The 24,475-nt window shown below is 42.6% G+C and overlaps 2 protein-coding genes across 6 annotated transcripts in view; both read right to left on the reverse strand.

Moving 5' to 3' along the window:
- LOC128316363 (cationic amino acid transporter 3-like) overlaps positions 1-24,475 on the reverse strand; it is a 293,114-nt gene that overhangs the window by 108,926 nt on the left and 159,713 nt on the right. The gene's annotated exons all lie outside the window — the stretch shown is intronic.
- Positions 12,371-24,475, reverse strand: part of LOC106977155 (cationic amino acid transporter 3-like) — a 156,419-nt gene continuing 144,314 nt past the window's right edge. For 4 of the 5 annotated variants that reach the window (XM_053225971.1, XM_053225970.1, XM_053225969.1 and 1 more), the window contains one exon: positions 12,371-14,491. In XM_053225971.1, coding sequence (XP_053081946.1) covers positions 12,551-14,308 — 1,758 coding nt within the window. In that variant the 5' untranslated portion in view covers positions 14,309-14,491 and the 3' untranslated portion in view covers positions 12,371-12,550. The remainder of the gene's footprint in view (positions 14,492-24,475) is intronic. The other variant, XM_053225968.1, reaches the window with a different exon arrangement.

Below are 24,475 nucleotides of genomic sequence, written 5' to 3' on the forward strand. Positions count from 1 at the left end.
AGACCAACTGCAGGTAAACCAAATCCATCCACTCAATTATAGGTCAAAATTTATGTAAATATAGAACAAAACATTTTTGCTTCCTTCTCACAACATCTATGGGATCCCTGCCACATGCAGACACCACACTTGTATCATTGCACCATTATTTGGGTAAACAATCACACAGCCAGGGCTTCTCTAGAGGCTATATGGACTCCATATAATCTAGTAATATTCTGGGATAGTTGTGAACAAGGCACCCTTCTTTAGTCCTTCTGGAATAATTACAGAGAAGATAGAGTTAAGTGTGACACTCCTCATTCATGATTTGACACATTTACAGGTTTCATTTGAGTCAGAATCTAGTTTTGGAGATTCTTAATATTTCTATTACACCAAACAAGATGATCAACCTGAAAAATCATAAAAACCTGAACTTCTGCTTCTAGAGGTCTTCATAAATTACATGGGCAACCAGGAAGAATCAGAATTAGATTTTCCAAACAGGAATCAAAAAGAGATCTGGGATAATCCAGGAAGGGTGTGCAATTAAGGGACTGGAAAGTGATGTGATACATGAATGTCAATGATGAAAATCAGTTTCTTCTCTGATTCCCTTACAATTGACTACTCTTTCTTCCCAACTCCAAATCCTGTCAACACAGAACACCTAATAAAAGTTCTCAGGAGAATGCAGTAGAAGGAAATCAAACTTCTTTCCACCTAATTGTCCAAAACTAAAAACAAACAAAAACCCTGCAAGGTAGGATGGTCTTTGTCTATAATGAGCATTGATACACAATCATTTTTTCTAAAAAGTCATCCTAAGCAGCTTTGTTTTTCCCCCTCAGATCCTTCCTTTCCTTGTAAGGATCTGATCCTGATCTATAGATCTAAGAATCTATCCATCCAGTGGTCCCACCCAACACTACATCCTGTCTCTACTTTCAGACTAGCAGTTGTGAGTGGTCAGAGGTTATGGCTCTTTCTTCCATGTACTTCCTCCCAATATATACACTCAGTAATACACTGCATACAAAGTGGCTTAGGAAAGGCTGACTCTCTCTGGTCACCTTACTTCATATCTTCAAATGTGTCCTCCTGTCCTCCGTGTAAGTACTCGGCACTCTCTTTCTGTCTGTCCTCTCTCAAAACACTGTGCTTGGCTTGGTCCTTCTCATAGCCCTAGGTAGCTGCTCCACACCGCCATCATCTCCCTTGGGAAGTTAATTTGTTTTGCTTTGTTTTGTTGTAGGAAAGACCTAGATCATCTGAGTCATATGAAACTGGTATCATGCATCAAAGTCCTGAGTTCCTGTTCAAATAGAGATCATATGACTTCTCCCTCAAGACTCATCCTCCCTTCTTGCACTGTTGGTGGGAATGCAAACTGGTGCAGCCTCTCTGGAAAACAGTGTGGATGTTCCTCAAAATATTAAAAATAGACCTACTCTACGATCCAACAACAGCACTGCTAGGAATTTACCCAAGGGATACAGGAATACTGATGCATAGGGGCACTTGTACCCCATTGTTTATAGCAGCACCCTCAACAATAGCCAAATTATGGAAAGAGCTTAAATGTCCATCAACTGATGAATGGATAAAGAAATTGTGGTTTATATACACAATGGAATACTACGTGGCAATGAGAAAGAATGAAATATGGCCCTTTGTAGCAACATAGATGGAACTGGAGAGTGTGATGCTAAGTGAAATAAGCCATACAGAGAAAGACAGACACCACATGTTTTCACTCTTATGTGGATCCTGAGAAACTTAACAGAAACCCATGGGGGAGGGGAAGGAAGAAAAAAAAAAAGAGGTTAGAGTGGGAGAGAGCCAAACCATAAGAGACTCTTAAAAACTGAGAACAAACTGAGGGTTGATGGGGGGGTGGGAGGGAGGGAAGGGTGGGTGATGGGTATTGAGGAGGGCACCTTTTGGGATGAGCACTGGGTGTTGTATGGAAACCAATCTGACAATAAATTTCATATATTGAAAAAAATTTTTTTAAATAAAAAAATAAACAAAAAATACAATACAATACAATACAATACAATACAATAAAATGAAAGACTCATCCTCCTTACCCCAGCTCAAGCAACAAATCTACACCACTATTTAAGGGACACTCTTTATCCCTCTTCCCCAGGTCTTTCTATTCCCCACTCTGCTTTGTGATTTCTGGGATAATACAAGAAAAAAAAGGAGGAGGATAAAATGAACATATATTCCAAAAATCATATTTGTCAATTTAGTGCATACATGTGAAGGAATTGGCCTTTCCACATGCTTTTGCTTAAATTAATGTTAAAATGAATCTGCTTCTAGAAGAACATAACACCTATCCATTGATAATGGAGAGAAGTTGCCCAGAACTAACTGCTAGAGGGAACAAGAAAGACAACCTAGAAATAGACATTTGCCACATATAATCAATAAAACAGGTTTTGTGCATGGGTAACTGTTATCTGGGCTTCTGGTGTTGGATACAGCCCATAGTGTACATGGCAGTGGAGAGGGTGGAGGGTGGAGAATAGTTTAAGACTCCCAAGGCCTTTAAAGTTAAAGAGTTGCAAATATGTTCTGAGATAACAGCAAACTCTCTTTTTCCTCTTGGAAACCCAGGAAGCCAGACCTATTTCAGGCTTCTCCTCCAAGACTTTATCAATCAATGAAATATGCCTATCATGTACATGAAATTGATAGAATACAAGAGAAAGAACAAAGCCACCAAGTTTCAAGGTTATTTAGCACTCACTCATTTATAATATATTTGGGACCACAGAGAGGCCTTCTTACAGTGTTTGAAAGACTACTAAGCAGCCACACCCCAGGGGAACTTGGTAATCTTGCCTCCTACAGCCTGACCTGGCCTATAATCAATCCCCACCAGGCAACTTTTTTTTTAATTAGATAAGCAAGGCAGTGAGGTACCTTCATCAGTAAAAATAGATATCTAGCTCCTTGAACATCTAGGAAGCAAACAGTCACATCCCCTCTGGTGATGGTGGATCACCTTATCAAACTAGACCTGCTAATCTGCAAGCTCCACAACAATGTCCTCCCTAAGAAGATAGGACACAGAGCCTCTCAGAATCTCCAGTGAGAAAACCTGGCAAAACATGAAAGAGACACCAGAGCCAGGAGGAAGAATCTTCATTCATTCAAGGAACATGTCTAAGCATACTCTGTGCTAGGCCCGGTGGAAAAGACAAAGATGAATGAAGCAAGCTCTGTACCAGGTCAGAAAGGAAAGACCAGGAAGAAGGGCAGTGAAAAGAGGTGGGAAGGACTCTGGAGGAGAACTGCCAAAGAATAACCTCCCCTACTTCATATTTTCCTCAGCAGAGCTGAGAACCTTTCTGGTCTGGAAGAGAACAGAGTGTAGGCCTCCAAATCACTCTGAGCCCAGCAAACCCACCTGCCCTTCCCAAACTCACAACGCCTCTCTGCACCCCCCTCTCCCAATCCACTGTCTAGCTCTGGTGCCATAAAATATCCTCTGCTTAAACCCCACAGGGCTTTCACAGCCAGCTGCACTTCGTGCCCAGCCTTCTTCCTCTCTGCCTCTGTCTCAGTTTTCATGCCAAATCTATAAACATGAGAAATCACTTACCCATGGGCTGTTTCTGTATCAGAGGAGAAAGACCTGAGAAGAAAGTGCAAGTCAAACCAAGAGAGAGGGAAGGAGGGAAGGAGCTTGACAAACAGAGTCAGGACTTGGGGTGGAGCTTAGAGGGGGCCCTCAGGGCGTTGGGGCACTGGGGAGGCCAGGCCCTCAGGAAAGCAGAGCCATCAGGAGGCAGGGCCAACAGACTGCTGGTGTGCCTGGGAGGAGGGCTCATGAGAAGGGTGGGGAACTGTGAAGGAGGTGGATTAGGCAGAATCCTGGGGGAAAGCTGGAAGTGGGAAAACTAGTGGGACACTGCATGGGTAAGGAGGTGGACTGAGGGCTTAAATGAGACTTGTTGGAAACTTTGTTGATCCAAGATCTGCAGGTACAAGTAAACAAGCTTTACAGGGTATGGAGGAGGTCCTGGTTGCCAGGAAGAGAGTGTGGGGAGCCATGTGGAACCAGCCTGTGGTGATTTGGAGGCCAGTCCTAGATGCAGCTAAGGAGCCCACTCAGCAGTCCTGTGAACAAGGATAGATGCACCACCAAAGACACCTCTCACAATCTCCTACTAGGTTCCTCTATCAGCACCACACATCCCCACTCCCTCATTCAGCATTCACTTCACTCCAGGATTAAAACTAAAAGGGAAATTGCTTAAGCTTCACCTCAAGGGATTTCCTGACACAGTCACCCAGCATTCATAGCATATTCTAACAGAACATGCACCAGGCATTTTGTTGGAGGAAGTAAAGAAAAAGATATAGTTCCTACCTAGAGAGCTTTCTGCTCTAGACATTCAAAACGTAGGGCTTCCAAGACCCTGAAACAATGGCCAAAGGACATTTCCGAGAATGCTAATCATCAAACAGAAGCCAAGACTTCTCAAAGATGGAGAAAGTGGGGCCTACTTAAAGACCGAGGGCTGAATGCAGAAGTGATGGGTCCAAGAAGCCATCGGTCTCATGGAAAAGAGGCACCACTGCCTTCTCCTGATAGTGCTGAGATTTCCCTAAACCCTAAATTAGGTTCCTTAAACACTCCAGTGGAAATGGAGGGAAGGGAGAGAAGAGTAGCATCAGGACCCTAAAGGAACAGAGTATACTAAATATACTAAGACAAAACATTGAAATTTGAACAGAAAGAACTGCTACAGATGTCAGGAAGAACCTCCAACAGAGGAAAGCCTACAAATCACATTGACCCTGCCCTAACACACCTCCCATAGGCATGGACCAAAGGCACCAATTAAGAACCTCCTTTGTTCCAGGTGCTATGCTTGGTTGTGGATGAGTGGCCCAGCCAGGACTACAGAGCCAAAATGCCTAGAGGCAAAGGAGACAGGCAGGAATTGGAAGGATCGCTGTCAGGGCAGAACACTGGGGGAGGGAGACCTGGGGGTTTCATTTGTGTCTGTTTCAATGTTCCTATGCTATCTTCCTCTGCCTCAAGCTGGGATTTTTCCCAAATGTGAATTTGCTTCAGAGAAATAGGGGAAAAATCAGGGGAGGGTCTGTGTATCATTGTATCGGGTCTCAAGAACAATCTTTTCCCCTTTCTCCCTATATTATTCACTGCCTTGGGTAGAGGTGGGTGGCTGGGGAAATACCAGGGCCTCCAGACAATCACCAGGTAGTGAAAAAACTGTCCCAGGATCCCTTCTTCCCTACCTCCCATAGTCCAACAGAGGTGCTCAGGCAGCCTGAGGGCCCTAAGGCCATGCTTTAAGCTTGACCCAGTCTGGCAGACCAGGGTTGGGCCATTTGGAGCTTGTGCTCCTGGCTCCAACTGAGCCCCTTGGGGCCCATCAGTGGCCAAGGCCATGTTTCCTATACTCCCTAGCACGCTGTTGCCACCCTTTTTCCCCAGCAGGGCCTGGACTTCCCTGGGGGTAGGCGGCCTCATGAACACCTTCCACCCACCACCGAGTCACACCCCAAACCCCTTTCAGGTCGGGACTGAGCTCCAGTTCCTCTTTTTTGTCTCCCAGGGGATTCCATTCCAGGCCGTGCCAGCACCACCAGCCAGGCACCAGTGTCTGTGGCTGGGCTCCTCCAGGTGCACATGCTCTGGGTTCTCACTGCCACCCAGGAGTCTGCCCCACCACTGCTGCCCCTCCTGTTGCGCCCCTGGCCAGGCCTCCCACTTGATAATGAACACAGCCATTGTCCCAACAGTGGACAGTGGAAAGACTGAAGTCCCTGCCCCTGCCCCCACAGGTGTTGATGCCACATGCCCAGGCTGCACCTTTGTTTCTGCACACAATCGCCACACCCATGCCACTGCCGTGTTAGCCCCAATCTCAATGGTCTCTGTGGCCTGGGTCACACCTGCCTGGGAGAAGACAAAGAGCAAGGGGTCCTACACATGTGCCCTTGTTCCAAGGAGTTCCAGATGGCTACAACATCCTGAGGCATCAGGCCATCCACACACAAGCCAAGGTCTGTAGCCAGCACTCCTCAGGTGCTATGGAGATGCCCACGGTGGTGCCCCTGAGTCCCCTGAGTGTCCCCAGCTGAGCTGGCTGGTGGGGGAGGGAAAGACCCTGGTCGTCAGGTAGAGGGTAACCTGGACCTACTGTAGAAAGCACATCCAGGAGAAGCACACCTGTGACATGCGTGGCAAGGCCTCCATGACGTCTCCCACCTGAGCCAAGACAAGCTGTGGCTTCAGAAGAGGAGACCTACCCATGTCCAATGTGCCTGCAGCACTGTAAGTGCATGGACCCAGGGAGCTACCACGTGTGCATACAGGACAAGATTGTGCAGTGTATGAGCCCTGCAACTTCTCCCACTGTGGGGGAACTTCTCCCTCAGGATCACCTCAGCAGTCATGTGAGCCACACATGGCTCTTGAAATGTGACCCATGTGGGGAGGAGGAGCCAAGATGCAGAACAGCAAGGAAGTATTTCTTGCATCCATGAAATACAGCCAGATCAACACTAAGCCAACTTGCACACCAAGAAAACTGATTTGAGGATTAGCACAACAATCTGCACAACCTGAACCACAGAACTCAGCAGGTACACAGCGCTGAGAGGTGAACTGGTGGAGAGAGAGGCCAAGAAGAACAGGGAGCTGTTTTGCTTGTGGAGAGAGGATAGAGACGGGCGGGTGGAAAATATGGGAACCCCCCCCTCCCAAAGCAGCTGGAGAGACAGTGGAAAAGTGGAAATAGCCACAGGGACTGAACTAAAAAGGGAGAAAGGAGAGGGTTTAAATTCCATTAAGACTCTATAAACAGGGGGAGTGCAGAGTCTGAAACTCCACAGCTGGATACCTGGTGGTGCTCTGGTGAGAAGGGTAAATCCCCAGGAGCAGAGTGAAGTCTGGGGGTTCAGACCACACAAGGAGAGGTGGTTCTCCTGCTGGGAGAATGTCTAATAGAGGCTGTGTGGCCTCCCCCCAGGCAAAGGCCCCCAGTGGACCTAGGAGAACAACCACATTCACTGCTGCTGGAACAAGTTCATTAAGGATGAAGCCTGGTGCCAGATGTGTGTTGTGATTTTCCATAATCCCTGAAATGCCACTGCTACATGATCCTGTGAACTTTTTCTGGGAAGGGCTGGCACCCAGCCACAGTCTCTGGCCATCAGCAGCAGGACAGTCCCGTGAACATTCCTGGGTGTGGCTAGCACCCGGTCATTGCTCAGTGAGTCACTCCCCCCGAAGGTCTGAGTGGGTCAAAGCCGCAGTCCCTCAGAAGAGAGGGGTGGGGAAAAACAGCCACATGTAAGATAAAACTCAGGAGAGTGGTGTTGCCTGGGGCTTGGTCACGGACAGTGTAAAAACGGGGAGTGGAAGGAAGCTGGAGACAAAGGACAGGTGTGCAATCACTGATCAGGGAGAACAGAACTTCTTTACTAGAGACTGAGTAGGTGGGTGATACCATCTTCACTGCTTCCATGCATGCGCATACACACCTAAAAGGGCCACAACAATCCACTGCAAGTAAGCTAAGCAGTGCCATCTAACGGGGACGGAGTCCCGCCCAATTGGGCCACCGTCCCTCTTCAGGAACACCACAAGTCTCTCCTGCTTAGTTTACGGATGATAAGGTATTTCATAGTTTGACTTTTAGGAAAAAAAAGACGTAATTTCCATTTTATTTCAGTCTGTTCTCTGGTCCATCTATTCAGTTTTCTTTTTTTTTTTTTTCTTTTTCATTTCTTTTCTTTTTCTTGAATACAGAAAGAAAAAAATTTATTTTTATTTTCAATTTTTATTAAAAATGTTTCTCTTTAATTTCTTCTACTATATTTTTTACTTTTTGGTAAATTTTTCAAATTCTATTTTACTTCCATCATTTCATTTTATTCTATTTCATTGTAGTCATTTTTTCAAATTTTCAAACTTTTTATTTTTTTTCTCCCCCACCTTTTCTCTCTAACCTATCAAGCTCATTTTAACAACCAGATCAAAACACACCTAGGATCTAGCATCATTTATTTGATTCGGTTTTTTTTTGTGCTGTTTTTAATTTTATAATTTTATTTTTTACCTTATTATTTTCTTCCTTCAAAATGATGAAACAAAGGAATGCACCCCAAAAGAAAGAGCAGGAAAAAATACCATGTTTATTTTCAGACCATAATGCTATGAAACTGGAAATCAACCACAAGAAAAAATTGGAAAGGTAACAAATACTTGGAGACTAAAGAACATCCTACTAAAGAATGAACGGGCTAACCAAGAAGTCAAAGAGGGAATGAAAAAGTACATGGAAGCTGATGAAAATGATAAAACACCACAGCCCAAAACCTCTGGGATGCACCAAAGGTAGTCATAAGAGGGAAGTATATAGCAGTCCAGGCCTTTCTAAAGAAGGAAGGAAGGTCAGATACATAACCCAACCTTACGCCTTAAGGAGCTGGAAAAAGAAGAGCAAATAAAACCCCAAACCAGCGGAAGACAGGAAATAACGAAGATTAGAGCAGAAATCAATTCTATCAAAAAAAAAAAAAAAGTAGAACAGATCAATGAAACCAGAAGCAGGTTCTTTGAAAGAGTTAACAAAATTGATAAACCACTAGCCAGATTGATCAAAAAGAAAAAGGAAAGGACCCAAATAAATAAAATAAAGAATGAAAGAGGAGAGATCACAACCAACACAGCAGAAATAAAAACAATAATAAGAGAATATTATGAGTAATTATAGGCCAATAAAATGGGCAATCTGGAAGAAATGGACAAGTTCCTAGAAACATATACACTACCACAACTGAAACAGAAAGAAACATAAAATTTGAAGAGACCCATATCCAGTAAAGAAATCGAATTAGTAATCAAAAATCTCCCAAAAATCACGAGTCCAGGGCCAGATGGCTTTCTAGGGGAATTCTACTAAAGATTTAAGGAAGAGTTAACACCTCTTCTCTTGAAGCTGTTCCAAAAAAATAGAAATGGAAGGAAAACATCCAAACTCTTTCTATGAAGCCAGCATTACCTTGATTCCAAAACCGGACAAAGACCCCACTGAAAAAGAGAACTATAGTCCAATTTCCCTGATGAACATGGACATAAAAATCCTCAACAAGATATTAGCCAACCGGATCCAACAATACATTAAACGAATTATTCACCATGACCAAGTGGGATTTATACCTGAGATGAAAGCCTGGTTTAATATCCACAAAACATTCAATGTGATACATCACATCAATAAAAGAAAAGACAAGGCCACATGATCCTCTCAATAGATGCAGAGAAAGCATTTGACAAAATACAACATCATTTATTGATTAAAAAAAACTCAAGAAAGCAAGTATAGAAGTATCATACCTCAAGATCATAACAGTAATATCTGAAATACCCAACGCTAATATCATCCTCAATGGGGAAATGCTGAGAGCTTTCCCCTAAGATTAGGGACAAGACAGGGATGGCCACTTCACCACTGATATTCAACATAGTATTGGAAGTTTTAGCCTCTGTGATCAGACAACACAAATAAATAAAAGGCATACAAATTGGCCAGGAGGAGGTCAAACTTTCACTTTTCACAGATGACATGATACTCTATATGGAAAACCCAAAAGATGCCACCAAAAATCTGCTAGAACTGATTCATGAATTCAGCAAAGTTGCAGGATATAAAATCAACAGACAGAAATTGGTTGCATTCCTATACACCAACAATGAAGCAACAGAAAAAGAAATCAAATAATCGATCCCATTTACAGTTGCACAAAAAAAAAAACCATAAAATACCTAGGAATAAATCTAACCAAAGAGGTGGAAAATCTATACACTGAAAAGTATAGAAACCTTATGAAATAAATTGAAGAAGACACACACACACACACACACACACACACACACACACACAAAGGAAAAAGACTCCATGCTCCTGGATAGGAAGAACAAATATTGTTAAAATGTCAATTTTTCCCAAAGCAATCTACATATTCAATTCCTATCAAAGTAACACCAGCATCCTTCACAGAGCTAGAACAAATAATTCTAAAATTTGTATGGAACCAGAAAAGATCCCAAATAGCCAAAGCGATCTTGAAAAAGAAAACCAAAGTAGGAGGCATCACAATCCCAGACTTCAAGCTACACTACAAAGCTGTAATCATCAAGACTGTATCGTACTGGCACAAGAACAGACACTCAGATCAATGGAACAGAATAGAGAACCCAGAAATGGGCCCACAAATGTATGGCCAACCAATCTTTGACAAAGCAAGAAAGAATATCCAATGGAATAAAGACAGTTTCTTCAGCAAGTGGTTCTGGGAAATCTGGACAGCGACACACAGAAGAATGAACCTGGACTGCTTTCTTACACCATACACAAAGATAAACTCAAAATGTGTGAAAGACATCAATGTAAGACATGAAGCCATCAAAATCCTCGAGGAGAAAGCAGGCAAAAAACTCTTTGATCTTGGCTGCAGCAACTTCTTACTCAACACGTCTCCGGAGGCCAGGGAAACAAAAGCAAAAATGAATTACTGGGACTTCATCAAAATAAAAACTTCTGCACAGCGAAGGAAACAATCAGCAAAACTAAAAGGCAACTGACAGAATGGGAGAAAATATTTGCAAATGACATATCAGATAAAGGGTTAGTATCCAAAATCTATAAAGAAGTTATCAAACTTAACACCCACAAAACAAATAATCCAGTGAAGACATGGGGAAAAGACATGAATCGACACTTCTCCAAAGAAGACATCCAGATGGCCAATCGACCCATGAAAAAATGCTCAACATCACTCATCATCAGGGAAATACAAATCAAAACCACAATGAGATACCACCTCACACCTGTCAGAATGGCTAACATTAACCACTCAGGGAGCAACAGATGTTGGTGAGGATGCGGAGAAAGAGGATCTCTTTTGCATTGTTGGTGGGAATGCAAGCTGGTGCAGTCACTCTGGAAAACAGTATGGAGGTTCCTCAAAAAACTAAAAATAGAACTTCCCTATGACCCAGAAATTGCACTACTAGACATTTATCCACGGGATACAGGTGTGCTGTTTAGAAGGGACACATGCACCCCCACGTTTATAGCAGCACTATGGACAATAGCTAAAGTATGGAAAGAGCCCAAATGTCCATGGATGGAGGAATGGATAAAGAAGATGTGGTATACACACACACACACACACACACACACACACACACACACACACACACAATGGAGTATTACTTGGCAATCAAAAAGAATGAAATCTTGCCATTTGCAACTACATGGATGGAACTGGAGGGTATTAGGCTAAGTGAAATTAGTCAGAGAAAGAGAGATATATGACTTCACTCATATGAGGACTTTAAGAGACAAAACAGATGAACATAAGGGAAGGGAAACAAAAATAATATAAAAACAAGGAGGGGGCAAAACAGAAGAGACTCATAAATATGAAGAACAAACTGAGGGTTATTGGAGGTGTTGTGGGAGGGGTGATGAGCTAAATGGGTAAGTGGCACTAAAGAATCTACTCCTGAAGTCATTGTTGTACTATATGCTAATTTGGATCTAAATTTTAAAAAGTAAAAAATTAAATTAAAGGGGCGCCTGGGTGGCTCAGTCGGTTAAGTGGCCGACTTCGGCTCAGGTCATGATCTCACGGTCTGTGAGTTCGAGCCCCGTGTCAAGCTCTGTGCTGACAGCTCAGAGCCTGGAGCCTGTTTCAGATTCTGTGTCTCCCTCTCTCTGACCCTCCCCCATTCACGCTCTGTCTCTCTCTGTCTCAAAAATAAATAAAACGTTAAAAATTTTTTTTAAATAAAAAAATTAAATTAAAAAATAAAATAAAATGAAATAAAATAAAATAAAAGATAAGCAAGTATTGTCCAGGATATGGAAAAAAGGAACCCTCATGTACTCTTGGTGGGAATGTCAGTTGGTGGAGCCAATACAGTAAATAATATAGAGGTTTCTCAAACAGTTAAAAATAAAAGTAACTATGATCTAGTAATTCTGTTACTGGTTATTTTTAAAATAATCTCTACACACACGTGGGTCTCAAAGTTACCACCCTGAGAGGAAGAATTGCATGCTCTACTGATTGAGCCAGACAAGTACCCCACAGCTAGTAGATATTTAAACAAGGAAATAAATTTTTTTTCTAGTTTCTTTTTGTAATACTATTTTAAATCCAGTAAGCAACTACAGACACAATTCAAGTAGACAAGTCAAAAGGAAAAGGAAAGGAAAAGAAAAAGAAAAAGAAAGAGAAAAGGAAAAGAAAAAGAAAAAGAAAAAGAAAAAAAAGTATGAGCAGAGTGCATTCTTTACTCCACAATAAATACAGAACTCTATTAACTTTCCCCCACCAATATGCCATGGGAGGCCTACGTTTCCATGTATTAAAGAGTACTCTCCATTGTTGGTCAGGGGGACCAGACTGCATTCAGGTGTGATGATGTCAAGCCAAATGTGTACACACACTGCTGAGTTCAAGGTCTACAGTTTTGGCCCTAACTTAAGTGAAGTTAAGCGACCAAGCTGCACTGGATCCCATAGCTGAAGTAGAGAGCAAACCCAATCAGCATCCAGACACCAAATGACACCCAGGTGGCAGCTGTCATCTGCATCATAAGGCAAACATTCACAAAGAAGCTCAGTAGTGGGAGGAGAGGCAGAGCAGGGACCTTAAAGTGAAGGGAACCGGAGATCTGAGGCTGTCTCCAGATGACCCCAGTGAGCCCAGTGATGAGCACCAGGAGCACTACAACCACTGAAATCCACACTGGGTCTCCAGAAAGCAGAACTGGCCCCTGAGTCAGCACCAGGCAAAGAAGAGTGAGCAGCAGAACAAGCAGTGAGGAGCAAACACGGACAACCCAGCCAGAGAGTGGAGTGGGGGTGGGACTGCCTGGAAAAAGTAGTCGTTGTAGAGTCAGCTTCTCTGCTGCAGATACATCCTCCTCTTGCACCTCTGCTTCATTTTCCTCAGGCTGGTACCTGAGGATGAGAACACAAAGAGCAACGAGGGAGCGAGAAATCAGTGACCCAACTGCACTTAGGTCCAAGAGATCAGTGACTCCAAAGAAGAATATAATGGCTGCAATAGGTCCAACAATCACAATGTTCATGATAACAGCATATTGGAAGTAAGAGATATGGATAAGGAAACGGAACAGGAGGCCATCCTTTGCCATCATGTATAATACCCGATGTATCGGCCTCACAAAGTGTGAAAGACTGGCAGAAAGAATGCACAGGAATGCAAAAGCTACCACGTAGTAGGCAGGGACCCAGCCAATATGGAGAAATACCTCAGGCAAGGTGCTCCCAGGTTGGAGCTGGTAGTAAGGTACCATAAGCGTAAGTGCTGAAGAGACACCAAAATACAACAAAAAGCAGATGAACAGTGAAACCATAATGCCCATGGGGATGGAACACTGGGGATTCTGGGCGTTTTCAACTTTGGTAACAATATAGTCAAAACCTATAAATGCATAGTAACAGGTAGCTGCTCCACGGAGAATCCCCTTGAAGCCAAAAGGCACAAATCCTCCATCGCCCAGAGGGCCCAGTGTAGAGGTGTCATTGAGTCCAGCCTTTACATAGTCTGCTTCTGTGAGCTTCCAGTTGTTCAGGTCCCCCTTAATGAAGCCAGAGGTTATGACAAAGCTGAGAGCCAAAAGTTTCACCAATATGACCACTTTGGCAGGTGTGGAAGTCGAAAATGACCTGAAATACCAAATATTCCTGAATTCCATGAACAACAACACAAAACCCAGGGCAGAGAATTCTAGATATTCTGTAAGGACAGGGGGAACGTGTGCTGAGATGCTCTCTTGCACAGTCTGAGAGAGGCGGTTCCCACGCAGGTTCTCAAAAGTTAAGATCCATGTGCTGAACACAATGGCTCTCTCAGCAACAAAGGAGAGGATGAGGTTCCAGCCACTGATGAAGGCGCAGATTTCACCTATAGTGACAAAGCTGTAGAGATATGCAGAGCCAGATTGGGAAATACGGGCACTAATCTCTGCATAGCACAGCCCAGTCAACACAGAAGATAGGCCAGCCACCAAAATGCATATCACAAAAGATGGTCCTGCTTGATTGCTGACCACCTCACCAACCAGGACATACACACCTACACCCACTGTGCTGCCCACACCCAGGGCCACTAAATCCAGAGTGTTCAGTGTTCTCTGTGGGTCATCCTCAGCCACTGGTTCCTTCAGCCTCAGTTTGCATACCAGTTTTTGACCAAATCTACGAAGTGTCTGATGCAGCATTCTAGCTGGAACTGAAGAGGATTCCAGGATCAGAGAGCTACAGCAAGTCCAGGGAGCAGAGTGGGATCTGGTTCGGTAAGGCTGAATTAAGCCAAGTTGAGTTGGGGCTGCCAAGGTCCATTACTCAGGCTTCAAAGCTCCTGCTTTGTATTTCATCTGGTATGTGATAGCCCTTCATAAATCCTAAATAAACAATAAATATTTACTGAACAATGGTGTTCAATCAACCAAATAATGAAAGTTCATAACCAAACCTCAGAAGTCCCATGTCACCTGTTGTAGCACAAGTATCACAGAAACAGAAACATAAGATCATAAAAAATAAACCCTGTTCCCTCCTGTCCCCTCAGAAAAGTGTCAAATATCTCCCAACATTCTCCTTTTACACACCACCTGATAAAATTCTCTTTGGGTTCATCTAACTCATGTGGCTTCATGTACTAATTGAGCTGCAGGGCACAATAGGGCATGACTTTCTTGTGCAATAATTCACACATGGGATGTTTGTGTGTTGCTTGAGCGTAAGTTATGATACATTAATTCATGAACTAGAGGACCTTGTTGCAGTTACAGAACCATTTCTTAAATATCATCTGAGTTTAAAATACAAATATTGGTCCCACTGTCTTAAAATTCTTTGCCCCCAAATCAGTTCCCAAGGCCAGGTGGCTGCCTTTCTCCTCATTCTGCATCATCCATTTAGCTGTACTAAAGGCAAAGAAGTTCCAACCCTTCCCTTTACCCATCTAGGCCCACAAGGGGCAATGTGAGAAGAGAGGAAGACAGATAAAGAGGCAGGGCTTTCATAACTACCTGCAAGAACTAGAGAAACCAGGCTGTCTGGTGAGGAAACACTGGAGAAATAGGTGCATATACCAACCAAGTGTCCATTACTAATGGAGAAGAGCCAGAAAGGCCATTTTGTGAATTCTGACATTCAGTAAACTTCACCCAAAGCAATCAGGCAAAATTTACTACAGTTTCTAATGTCCACAGTTATGAGAGTATGATAGGTAGGAAGGAAAGAAGTAAGTCACCTAGCTCAGTAGATCACAACCAAAACAATTCCTTCTGTCTCCTTGCTCTCTGGGTTCCAGGGAAAGAAGGTGAGCTCACTTCTGCAGACAGTCTCCTCACTGGCCACACTGTGCTCTATAAACACCCTGGGCCATCTGTGATGTCAAGGGCCAGCCACCTAAAGACCCTGCCCTGCTCTGTGAGCTTATATTAAAACACTAACTTGTAACTCCCTATTCATTTTCCACTATAGTTATTTTTCACTTGCTCAAACCATGGTCTTTATAGGCCAAATACATTTTTTTAATCAAGGAGCCCTACATACATGTGGTTCCTCCTTCCTCTTCTTCCACTGCTGCTATTCAAATGGCCCCCTCCATCAAACAGAGCAAGACTGTGGTAAACAATTCACAGCAATGCCCCAGAAATGAGTAGTGGAGAAAAGAGAAAACAAAGTCAGGCAGCCCCCACTCTCCTACTATTCAGGCTTTGGTTTTGAGAGAATTTTAGGAAATGTTATCAGAGGTTTTTAAAGGCAGAAAGACCAAATAAATATTGATCAGTCTTCTCTACAGATTAGCAAAAGGAATCCTAGTGTTATGGGTCAAATCTTCTGTGTACAAATCCATCTAGACTCCTTATTTGCCACCCACCAGTTCCAAGGTTATGATTTACTAACAATCACACAACATAGACAGAGTCAATACTTAACTCATGGAATCTTGCTACACTATAAAGGTCATTGACGTGTCCCCCAACCACCCCCAGGCTTCAAACCCATCAGTGGTTCCCACTGCACTTCCTTCATAGTTCTTCCTTCATAGTTCTTCCTTCATAGTCCTTCCTTCCTTCCTTCCTTCCTTCCTTCCTTCCTTCCTTCCTTCCTTCCTTCCTTCCTTCCTTCCTTCTTTCCTTCCTTCATCATCTGGCCTGTGCTGATTCCTCCAGCCTCATACCCTATCCAGTTCCTGCTCCAGCTATGAAATTCCACACTCATCCTGTTACCTGTCTCTAATGCTTTCTTGTCCCTTCACTTAGCTAACCCCCACTTTTCTTTCAGTTCCCAGCTCAGAAGTTGCTTCCCCGAAAGCCTCCCCTGACCTTTATGCTGACATTCCTGTGTGCTCTCATAGCACCTGGGCTTCCCCATGTGCCATTTATCCTAGTGTATCAGAATTACAGCTCAGCTGTCTGTGTCCTAATCAAAGTGTTAGTTACATGCTCAATAAATACTTGAACAAATATACAAACTGAGAATAGAAACTGAAATGAGAACATAATCCAGAATTCCTATTTAAGTGACTTTGAAGATGCATACTTTGTAGCCAAACGATGCTTATAATACGGATTTAGGTAAAGATATAAATTGTAATACCTTCCTGGTAGAAGACAAGCAAAATGAAAAGTGTGAAGGAAAAACAAACTGATGAACCCTTTACCTCGCATCATGCATGGCAGGTATAAGCCACACAGGGTGACAAAGAATTGTCAAATTTTTTGAAGGCATCATGCTTAGGCCCTGTAATCTAGGTGGGATTTCCTAAGGCAGAGGTTCTCACTTCAGGGGACAGAGGGAGGGATAATGAAGACACTGGGGAACACTTTCATACTTCATATCTTGTCCCTCTGGAGATTCTTGTCCACTAGCTCTTTCCTTCCCATGGCTGCTCTAAACCACTCAAATGACAACTAATTGTCCTCAATTTCAAAGAGAAGAGATTATAAAAGCTTCCTTTATGGTAATGCAGCACAGTTTAGCATATAGGAGTAAGGCTTTGCTGATACATGGTTCATGTTCAATATGGAATTCAACCTTATGCTAGGTACTCCACACAAATTAGTTACCCTCTTGGTGCTTTAGCTTCAGTAATAGTCAAATGAGGGTAAAAGTACCTCATAGGGTAATTGTGAGACATAAGAGAAATGATGTCTATAAAGTACTTAGCTCTGTGCCTACCAAAAAATATGTAATTAATATAATCTACCTAATGTTTAATATTAAAATCTGACCCAAATTCCCAAACTTTAAAAATCAATTTATCTTTATAAAATGTCTAGCCTCAAAATCATACACTAAAATTTGAACCTATTAGCTCACCCTCATGAGACAATGAAAACAGCTTTATTCCATATGTTTTGTCTTGAAATGCTAAGTACCCTAATTAGACAGCTCCCTACATGGTGTTAAACACGTGGAGTTCCTAGGCTTACTGGGTTAGTCCAGGCATCAAGAAAATGCAACCCTGGAGGGATCCTGGGAAGATGGTGGCATAGGAGAACACTGGGCTCACCGCGTCCTGTTCATCACTTAGATTCCACCTACACCTGCCTAAATAACCCAGAAAACCACCAGAAGACTAGCAGAACAGAGTCTCCAGAGCCAAACGCAGATGAGAGACCCACAGAAGAGGGTAGGAAGGGCGGAGAGGTGGTGCGCACTACACGGACTGGCAGGAGGGAGCTGGTCGGAGGGGCGGCCCACCAGCCAAGCAGAGCCTCCGAGTCTGGCTTGCAAAAGTGGAGGAGCCGGATGGAGTGTGTTCTGACAGCAAGCGGGACTTGACATCTGGAAGGTTATAACCTAACAGCTCTGCTCGGAGAACGGGAGGGCTGGAGGACAATGGGAGGGAAAGATGTTGAGCCCCGGACAACAGAGCTCAGCTTGGCGGGGAACAAAGGCACTCGCCAGTGCCATCTCCCTCGCCCATCCCCCAGCCAAAATCCTAAAGGGAACCAGTTCCTTCCAGGGAACTTGCTTGTACCTCACAAACACTCAAGGCTGTGCTTCTGTGGATCCATCCCTCCAGCGGGTCTGACTCCCTCCCCGTGCCACAGAGCCCCCCCACCCCCCCGAGGCGGACCAAGAGGCAAAATGAGCTGAGCCTGCCCCTCCCGCTCCTGTGCACCTTGCCAATCCAACCCAGCTAATACGCCAGATCCCCAGCACCACAAGTCTGGCAGTGTGCAAGTAGCCCAGATTGGCCACCCCACCCCACAGTGAATCCCTCCCCTAGGAGAGGGGAAGAGAAGGCACACACCAGTCTGACTGTGGCCCCAGCGGTGGGCTGGAGGCAGACATCAGGTCTGACTGCAACCCTGCCCACCAACACAAGTTATTCAAGACAAACAGGGGAAGGTGCCCACAGTTCCGCACCACTCCAGAGACTATCCAAAATGACGAAACAGAAGAATTCCCCTCAAAAAAATGTACAGGAAATAACAACAGCTAGCGAACTGATCAAAAACGATTCAAACAATATAACAGGAAGTGAATTTAGAATAATAGTCATAAAATTAATCGCTGGGCTTGAAAACAGTATAAAGGACAGCAGAGAATCTATTGCTACAGAGATCAAGGGACTAAGGAACAGCCAGGAGGAGCTAAAAAATGCTATCAATGAGCTGCAAAATAAATTGGAGACAACCACAGCTCGGATTGAAGAGGCAGAGGAGAGAATAGGTGAACTAGAAGATAAAATTATGGAAAAAGAAGCTGAGAAAGAGAGAGATTAAAAAATCCAGGAGTATGAGGGGAAAATTAGAGAACTAAGTGATGCACTGAAGAGAAGTAATCTACGCATAATTGGTATTCCAGAGGAGGAAGAGAGAGGGAAAGGTGCTGAAGGTGTAGTTGAAGAAATCATAGCTGAGAACTTCCCTGATCTGAGGAAGGAAAAAGGCATTGAAATCCAAGAGACACAGAGAACTCCCTTCCGACATAACTTGAATCGATCTTCTGCATGACATATCATAGTGAAACTGGCAAAATACAAGGATAAAGAAAAAATTCTGAAAGCAGCTAGAGATAAACGTGCTCTAGCATATAAAGGGAGGCCTATAAGACTCGTGACCGATCTCTCTACTGAAACTTGGCAGGCCAGAAAGGAATGGTAGGAGATCCTCAATGTGATGAACAGACAAATATGCAGCCAAGAATCCTTTATCCAGCAAGTCTGTCATTTAGAATAGAAGGAGAGATAAAGGTCTTCCCAAACAAACAAAAACTGAAGGAATTCGTCACCACTAAACCAGCCATACAAGAAATCCTAAGGGGGATCCTGTGAGACAAAGTACCAGAGACATCGTTGCAAGCATGAAACCTACGGACATCACAATGACTCTAAACCCATATCTTTCTATGATAACACTGAATGTAAATGGACTAAATGCACCAACCAAAAGACATAGGGTATCATAATGGATAAAAAAAAACCAAGACCCATCTATTTGCTGTCTACAACAGACTCATTTTAGACCTGAGGACACCTTCAGATTGAGACTGAGGGGATGGAGAGCTATTTACCATGCCACTGGAAGTCAAAAGAAAGCTGGAGTAGCCATACTTATATCAGACAAACTAGACTTTAAATTAAAGGCTATAACAAGAGATGAAGAAGGGCATTATATAATAATCACAGGGTCTATCCAACAGGAAGAGCTAACAATTATAAATGTCTATGCACCGAATACAGGAGCCCCTATATATAAAAAACAATTACTCACAAACATAAGCAACCTTATTGACAAGAATGTGGTAATTGCAGGGGACTTTAATATTCCACTTACAGAAATGGATAGATCATCTAGACACACTGTCAATAAAGAAACAAGGGCCCTGAATGATACATTGGATCAGATGGACTTGACAGATATATTTAGAACTCTGCATCCCAAAGCAACAGAATATACTTTCTTCTCCAGTGCACATGGAAAATTCTCCAAGATAGACCACATACTGGGTCACAAAACAGCCCTTCATAAGTATACAAGAATTGAAATCATACCATACATACTTTCAAACCACAATGCTATGAAGCTTGAAATCAACCACAGAAAAAAGTCTGGAAAACCTCCAAAAACGTGGAGGCTAAAGAACACCCTACTAAAGAATGAGTGGGTCAACCAGGCAATTAGAGAAGAAATTAAAAAACATATGGAAACAAGTGAAAGTGAAAATACAACAATCCAAACGCTTTGGGATGCAGCAAAGGCAGTCCTGAGAGGAAAATACATTGCAATCCAGGCCTATCTCAAGAAACAAGAAAAATCCCAAATACAAAATCTAACAGCACACCTAAAGGGAATAGAAGCAGAACAGCAAAGACAGCCTAAACCCGGCAGAAGAAGAGAAATAATAAAGATCAGAGCAGAAATAAACAATATAGAATCTAAAAAAACTGTAGAGCAGATCAACGAACCAAGAGTTGGTTTTTTGAAAAAATAAACAAAATTGATAAACCTCTAACCAGGCTTCTCAAAAAGAAAAGGGAGATGACCTAAATAGATAAAATCATGAATGAAAATGGGATTATTACAACCAATCCCTCAGAGATACAAGCAATTATCAGGGAATACTATGAAAAATTATATGCCAACAAACTGGACAACCTGGAAGGAATGGACAAATTCCTGAACAACCACACACTTCCAAAACTCAATCAGGAGGAAATAGAAAGCTTGAACAGATACATAACCAGCGAAGAAATTGAATCAGTTATCAAAAATCTCCCAACAAATAAGAGTCCAGGACAAGATGGCTTCCCAGGGGAGTTCTACCAGACGTTTAAAGCAGAGATAATACCTATCCTTCTCAAGCTGTTCCAAAAAATAGAAAGGGAAGGAAAACTTCCAGACTCATTCTATGAAGCCAGTATTACTTTGATTCCTAAACCAGACAGAGACCCAGGAAAAAAAGAGAACTACAGGCCAATATCCCTGATGAATATGGATGCAAAAATTCTCAATAAGATACTAGCAAATCGAATTCAACAACATATAAAAAGAATTATTCACCATGATCAAGTGGGATTCATTCCTGGGATGCAGGGCTGGTTCAACATTCGCAAATCAATCAACGTGATACATCACATTAATAAAAGAAAGGATAAGAACCATATGATCCTGTCAATCGATGCAGAAAAGGCCTTTGACAAAATTCAGCATCCTTTCTTAATAAAAACCCTCGATAAAGTCAGGATAGAAGGAACACACTTAAATATCATAAAAGCCATTTATGAAAAGCCCACAGCTAACATCATCCTCAATGGGGAAAAACTGAGAACTTCTTCCCTGAGATCAGGAACACGACAGGGATGCCCACTCTCACCGCTGTTGTTTAACATAGTGTTGGAAGTGCTAGCATCAGCAATCAGACAACAAAAGGAAATCAAAGGCATCAAAATTGGCAAAGATGAAGTCAAGCTTTTGCTTTTTGCAGATGACATGATATTATACATGGAAAATCCGATAGACTCCACCAAAAGTCTGCTAGATCTGATACATGAATTTAGCAAAGTTTCAGGATACAAAACCAATGTACGGAAATCAGTTGCATTCTTATACACTAATAATGAAGCAACAGAAAGACAAATCAAGAAACTGATCCCATTCACAATGGCACCAAGAAGCATAAAATACCTAGGAATAAATCTAACCAAAGATGCAAATATCTGTATGCTGAAAACTATAGAAAGCTTATGAAGGAAATTGAAGAAGTTATAAAGAAATGGAAAAACATTCCGTGCTCATGGATTGGAAGAATAAATATTGTCAAAATGTCAATACTACCCAAAGCTCTCTATACATGCAATGCAATCCCAATCAAAATTGCACCAGCATTCTTCTCGAAACTAGAACATGCAATCCTAAAATTCATATGGAACCACAAAAGGCCCCGAATAGCCAAAGTAATTTTGAAGAAGAAGACCAAAGCAGGAGGCATCACAATCCCAGACTTTAGCCTCTACTACAAAGCTGTCATCATCAAGACAGCATGGTATTGGCACAAAAACAGACACATAGACCAATGCAATAGAATAGAGACTCCAGATTTGGACCCACAAAAGAATGGCCAACTCATCTTTGACAAAGCAGGAAAGAATATCCATGGAAAAAAGACAGTCTCTTTAGCAAATGGTGCTGGGAGAACTGGACAGCAACATGCAGAAGATTGAAACTAGACCACTTTATTACACCATTCACAAAAACAAACTCAGAATGGATAAAGGACCTGAATGTGAGACAGGAAACCATCAAAACCTTAGAGGAGAAAGCAGGAAAACACCTCTCTGACCTCAGCCGTAGCAATCTCTTACTCGACACATCCCCAAAGGCAAGGGAATTAAAAGCAAAAGTGAATTACTGGGACCTTATGAAGATAAAAAGCTTCTGCACAGCAAAGGAAACAACCAACAAAACTAAAAGGCAACCAACAGAATGGGAAAAGATATTTGCAAATGACATATCGGACAAAGGGCTAGTATCCAAAATCTATAAAGAGCTCACCAAACTCCACACCCGAAAAACAAATAACCCAGTGAAGAAATGGGCAGAAAACATGAATAGACACTTCTCTAAAGAAGACATCTGGATGGCCAACAGGCACATGAAAAGATGCTCAACGTCACTCCTCATCAGGGAAATACAAATCAAAACCACACTCAGATATCACCTCACGCCAGAGTGGCCAAAATGAACAAATCAGGAGACTATAGATGCTGGAGAGGATGTGGAGAAATGGGAACACTCTTGCACTGTTGGTGGGAATGCAAATTGGTGCAGTCACTCTGGAAAACCATGTGGAGGTTCCTCAAAATATTAAAAATAGGCCTACCCAATGGCCCAGCAGTAGCACTGCTAGGAATTTACCCAAGGGATACAGGAGTGCTGATGCATAGGGGTACTTGTACCCCAATGTTTATAGCAGCACCCTCAACAATAGCCAAATTATGGAAAGAGCCTAAATGTCCATCAACTGATGAATGGATAAAGAAATTGTGGTTTATATACACAATGGAGTACTACATGGCAATGAGAAAGAATGAAATATGGCATTTTGTAGCAACATGGATGGAACTGGAGAGTGTTATGGCTAAGTGAAATAAGTCATACAGAGAAAGACAGATACCATATGTTTTCACTCTTTTGTGGATCCTGAGAAATTTAACAGAAACCCATGGGCGAGGGGAAGGGGAAAAAAAAAAAAGGAGGTTAGAGTGGGAGAGAGCCAAAGCATAAGAGACTCTTCAAAACTGAGAACAAACTGAGGGTTGATGGGGGGTGGGAGGGAGGGGAGGGTGGGTGATGGGTATTGAGGAGGGCACCTTTTGGGATGAGCACTGGGTGTTGTATGGAAACCAATTTGACAATAAACTTCATATATTGAAAAAAAATAAAAATAAATAAAAAAATGCAAGCCTCAGACAACATCATCATCATCATCATCATAATCATCATCATCATCAACATCATCATCATCATCATCAATATTCTTCCCTATGGATATCCATCTTATTCCTAGAAGGGGTAGTGCTGGGTAGTATAGTGCTAAAAGCAATGAACATTATGTCAGAAATTTTCGAGTTGAGCCTTGGCTCTTCCACTTCACCGTATAAACCAGGGTAATTTGCTTGATCTCTCTAAGCCTCAGGTTTCCCCAACCACAAGGAACCTTATTTCACTTCCCTTACAGGATGAACATAAGAATTTGATGAGAAGATACAAAATACTACCCACTGCTGGTGGGAGTCTAACTGGTGTCACCATCCTGAAGCACAATATTCGTGGAATTAAGAATGCACACCCTCCCACCTGGCAATGCTTTCTGAGATATACACCTCAGGGAAACTCTCTCCTGAGTCTATAAGGAGGCTCATATGAGCGAGTTTATCACAGAACTGTTTCTGAATTTGGAGCTATGCCAGCCTCTGTTACTAGAGGAATGTAACGGTAAAATGTGCCATATGTACACAATGAAATATTACACAGCAGTCAGAAATAAAAAAGTAGATTAAAGATAACAACATGAGTAGATTTCAGAAGCAACGTTAAGTAACAAAACTATAAGCAGGATGAAGTACACAGTACAATTACATTTATACACATTTATAAAACAGCCAAAAAGTGCTCTGTGTTTGTCAAGGATATATACATACTTGTTAAAAATGTCACATCATTCTCTGCTAAAACCTTTCACTTTTTATTCGGAGTAGAAGCCAAAGTCTGCATTTACAATGACCTACAAAGACCTACAGTATGTGTCACTGACCCACCTGCTACTCAGCCTCTGTTTCTCTCTTCCTCCCCCCACTCATATTTCTCTAGCCCCCTAACCATTCTGACCTCCTAACATACCAGGCAAGACCCTACCTC

Source organism: Acinonyx jubatus, chromosome B4, assembly GCF_027475565.1.
Source record: "Acinonyx jubatus isolate Ajub_Pintada_27869175 chromosome B4, VMU_Ajub_asm_v1.0, whole genome shotgun sequence".
In the NCBI taxonomy this organism is placed as follows: Eukaryota; Metazoa; Chordata; class Mammalia; order Carnivora; family Felidae; genus Acinonyx; species Acinonyx jubatus.